A 4,509-nucleotide genomic window follows, 5' to 3' on the forward strand; every position below is an offset into this window, starting at 1 on the left:
TAATGAGACAATCTCAATAGAAAGACAGTGAAAATTATTGTTTGAAAAATAAGAGAAGCTTTAAGATTGCATGTGGTTAGAGTTCAAGTCACCCTTGTAATAAATTATTAATAATTTTTTTAGATATATATTTTCAATCCCTTAATATCAGTTTTCTAAGTTTACCCCTCAATTAAATATGAATTCATTCATCATAAATGTGAACATGTAATATACTTATGTATATATAAGAGTAATATCGTCATCATTCATCGTATATAAAAAATGAAAACCGAAATATATACATAAACAAAAAAATACAATTTAGGTAATTAACACAATACAATACTCTTGCACATCAAATCGCTTTATTTATAATTTATATAAATATATACATCATGAATGAAAATATTATTGTACACCACCCCGAACATATAAATAAAATATGATCATATCATACACATAAATTAACGAAGAGCCCTACAATTCTTGCGGACAACCCCTCTACGATCAGTTTTAACTCCAAGTCTGCTCATCTTGGACATTGCAGAAGAAAAATCAGCAAAAAAAGCAGCTTCATTAGTTGCGTAGAGTTGGACTAGTCTGTCAGTTTGCCCACCGCGTCCGCTAAATAGTACCTGGTCCGAGTGAAGAAGACCCTCAAAATTTGTTAAACCTTTGAAATAGTCATTGTTGAACACACTTGGACTACGAACATCTAAGGGACCAAGATTGTTGTCGCCCGAATTAATGGGGCATATTCTCTGCAAAAAATGGGCGAAGCGTGGTAGTATGTTTCTTTCTCTGTAGGCGCGATCACGGAACCGTATGCATCTAGCTTGGCCAACAGTGTGAGCACCTATTAGAAAGACGACAAAGCAATGTTATGTATTTATATGTTAGCTAATGTTATAAGGAACCCAACACAATTAAAATTTAAAAAGCAAATACTCTTGCCCCATAAGATATTAGTGTCCCTTATACAAGAGTCATTTAGGCTAAAAGTGTAGATTTGACACAAGCTCTTCTCATACTTAACTCTTTATATTCCAATTAAAATAAAGAGTTGATAAAATTTGAACTCATAAGTCATGTCCTAATTAAGTATATATGATAAGATATTAAGGTACTAACTCAATTAATTAATAACTTACATATATATTTGAATTGATGGATGTATCATTTTAAAATGCTATATATCCATCGGCTATTTCATTAGACATAATTCGCATTTTCATTAGTTTGTTAGGAAAATTTTGACTTTTAACTTTTAAATTTATAGTTGGTCACATCAACATATTTGGGAAATGCATTGCAAGGCAGTACATACAACGGAAAAGTTGTTGATTGAAAAAGCTTTTTTTATTTAACGTTTTACTTGTTAGTTTTTTTTCATTAATAATTGATTTATCCAGCTAACATTACAGCTAATTGTATTAACGATCAATGCTATCTGCAAATTGATCGAACAAGTTAGTTAAATAAGTCAAGTATCAAATTTCAGTTGAAAAAAATTCATATAAAAAGGAAAAATGAGTTGATCAAACCTGAAAGTGCAACCAAGTCTCTGATAGAGAAACCTTTGGTAGAGAATAAGCCGGCGAGCTCACCAAGATTATTCGTGGCAAATGGAAGCTCACGGTCAGCAGCCACTGAGCTTGGTCTTGATGTTGAATCTTTTCTTCCAAATTCAACATTCCAGCTTGGGCCCCCAAGCTACAATTATGTTCAATCAGTTCACATAATATAAGATGTCAACGTGATAGCTAGATATATTGGTTATATGTTCAATCAGATTCACCCTTTGTTTCAGGTGAAACATAACACCATATATAAGGAGGACATGTGTTGTATCCACATTAATTCCTAACCTATAGACTCTCATATGAAAAAATATGATAAAGTATATAATATATTATACATCGTCAACCATCAACTTAAGCTTTAATTGAATTAATTTTTAATTGTTAGTTTCATCACAAATCCGAATGAGTCCCAATTGGGTTTTTTAACCTTAACTTTTTCTTCTTTTTTTGATATAAAGATAGCACAACAAATTTCTCCTTAACCGATGTATTTATACAATAAACATAGTAGTTTCCTATAAATAATTACGTAATTAATATACTCTTTTTCTTGATAAATAATTAATTATATTCTATAACCTTTGTTTTAAAATAAATGTCTTGTTTACTTTTGTAAAATTATTAATAAAATATAAGTTAGTGAATAAAATTTAAAATTTGAGTATTATTGCATACTGTATCAAACACTTATATATGAACAACAAATAATTTTTAAAATTGCAAAAATGACATTTATAGAGGAAATGACACTTGCCAACCATGTATTATATTTTTTTCTGTACAAAAGAGTACAAGTTTATACTTGCTCCGTTCCTTAATGAAATTCTCATTAGAAATGTTCACGGAAATTATCAAAAATAAAATCTTTTATATAGTAGATATATTATTTTATTGAATAATAAATTTTATGAAGAAAAAGTAGGGACCATAAATATTAAAAAATATAATATAAAAAATTAGTGGCAAAAAATATGGAAACCACAACTAATAAAAAATGTTTGTATAAAGCTAATGCAAAATATATGGGGACCACAAGGAATATAAGTTAGTAGGAAACATTTGGGGACCACAAGAAATATAAAAATGTTAAAATAAAGTTAGTTCAATATATATAGGGAGTATAAGCATTATTAAAATATTAAAATGAGAATGAGTAAAGTTATTTTTGTCCAAAATTTATGATATAAGTGAAAAGATTCCTTATGAGAACAACAAATAAAACACCCCTAAATAAAAAGTGGAAACTTCTTTAAGGAACAAAGGTAAAGTATAAAATGTCATTTTCTTGGGTATATAGTATTATGACAAAGTGTTGTGGGAAATTAAATTTACGTTTCACTCATATAAAATAAAACATATGATAAGTGTTTCATAATCAATCGTTAAAGCCAAGATTAAAATCTAGTGTTAGTTATATTGCAAGTACTCTAAATAATAATTGTGAAAATGAGCGAGCTAAATTAAAGTAGTTTACCGCAACAACAGCTTCCCGAGCAACAAGTGCTAATATATCTGAACAAGAAACAACATCAGGACATACTGCTTCTAATTGTTGTTTAATGCTATCTATTACTCCAAATCCTCTTAAAGAGTTTGCGTTATGGACAGACTGTTTCTCACCACCTGGAAAATCCGCCAATACTGATGCATCACATCCCTATACATAAACCATAAAATAAGCATGTTAATAACATAATATTCCGTTACTACTTACTAGTATTCTCGGTTTATTTGTAGTTGCTATGTCAAAAATAATGCATTATAAAAAATAGGGTGCAAACATATAAATATATTATTCTTTTTGTTTATTTGTATTATTTTCTATGTTAGAAAATAGTATTGTTGAATCATTGTGAAAATAGGGAGAAAACATATGTATACATTGCATTACAAGAAGGCATACAAGATTACAATAATTTACAACATGCATGATGCATGTATATATACGCCTTTGACAAGAAAAATGAATGGTCAAATAGAAAAGGGAGGCTAGCTCATATACAAAATCATGAAAAACATGCACTTCATTTGATCATAAATATAGGTGATTATAATTTAGGAGTAGCATATATAAATCATATAAAATAATTCATAAAAAATATATTACTTTTAGGGTTTTCACTTAGGAGTAGTATCTTCTTATATTTTAAATCTCTTTATCTCTTTATATACACTTATCTATCGTACTTTTAGAACCTTTAAAACAGGCCACACAAATTTTATTATTCTTAGGGTTTTTACAAACTTGCCACCTTTTTAAAATAGTTATAGTTTACTATATGTGTTATATATATATATATATATATATATATATATATATATATATATATATATATATATATATATATATATATATATATATATAAATCTTTGCTGATGATTTTTTGATGTTTGCTAGAGGTGATGTTCACTCTGTTTTGCTTCTTTATATATATATATATATATATATATATATATATATATATATATATATATATATATATATATATATATATATATATATATATATATATATATAAGTAAATTTAAAAAGAGATGACATTACTTACTCCAACAAAACAGTCATGAAAATGAAGGCGAAGTAAGGAAGCACCCATGCGAAGCTCATTGTTTACAGCATTACGAACTATAGTTCGAACCACTGATCTAAAATTAGGGCATCTATTATTATAATAGTTGGTGGATAATCCTCGTTGAGCATCGACTATGGTAGTAAATGAGATGAAGAGAAAGAACATCATAAAACCGACAATTGGAGCTACGAACTTGGAGGTAGCCATTGGTTAGACTTGGATGCTAAAACTTGGCACTACTTGAAGAGAAAGCTTTTGGCTAAATATAAACGTCCAAGATTGAATTTATATCCTTAATTTTTCACATAAACAATTTTTAAAATTGCAAATTGATCAAATCAAAAAGCTAATTAATTGAATATGAAAAGGTC

At 28.0% G+C, this 4,509-nt stretch overlaps 1 protein-coding gene across 1 annotated transcript; it reads right to left on the reverse strand.

The window, feature by feature from the left end:
• Positions 1-410: 410 nt before the first annotated feature.
• Positions 411-4,345, reverse strand: LOC130814186 (peroxidase P7-like). The gene is made up of 4 exons (XM_057680253.1): positions 4,115-4,345; positions 3,040-3,222; positions 1,527-1,695; positions 411-838 (listed from the first exon to the last, which is right to left on the reverse strand). The coding sequence occupies exons 1-4, from the start codon at positions 4,343-4,345 to the stop codon at positions 447-449; spliced, it is 975 nt and encodes a 324-aa protein (XP_057536236.1). The 3' UTR covers positions 411-446.
• Between the last annotated feature and the right edge of the window lie 164 nt (positions 4,346-4,509).

This window comes from Amaranthus tricolor, chromosome 5 (assembly GCF_026212465.1).
Source record: "Amaranthus tricolor cultivar Red isolate AtriRed21 chromosome 5, ASM2621246v1, whole genome shotgun sequence".
NCBI lineage: Eukaryota > Viridiplantae > Streptophyta > Magnoliopsida > Caryophyllales > Amaranthaceae > Amaranthus > Amaranthus tricolor.

Coding starts and splice junctions, on each gene's coding strand:
- LOC130814186 (XM_057680253.1), bottom strand. CDS start 4,345: ATGGCTACCTCCAAGTTCGTAGCTCCAATTGTCGGTTTTATGATGTTC. Junction 3,223..4,114: donor TTCATGACTGTTTTGTTGGA/GTAAGTAATGTC, acceptor GTTTATGTATAG/GGATGTGATGCATCAGTATT. Junction 839..1,526: donor AGACTTGGTTGCACTTTCAG/GTTTGATCAACT, acceptor TCTTTCTAATAG/GTGCTCACACTGTTGGCCAA.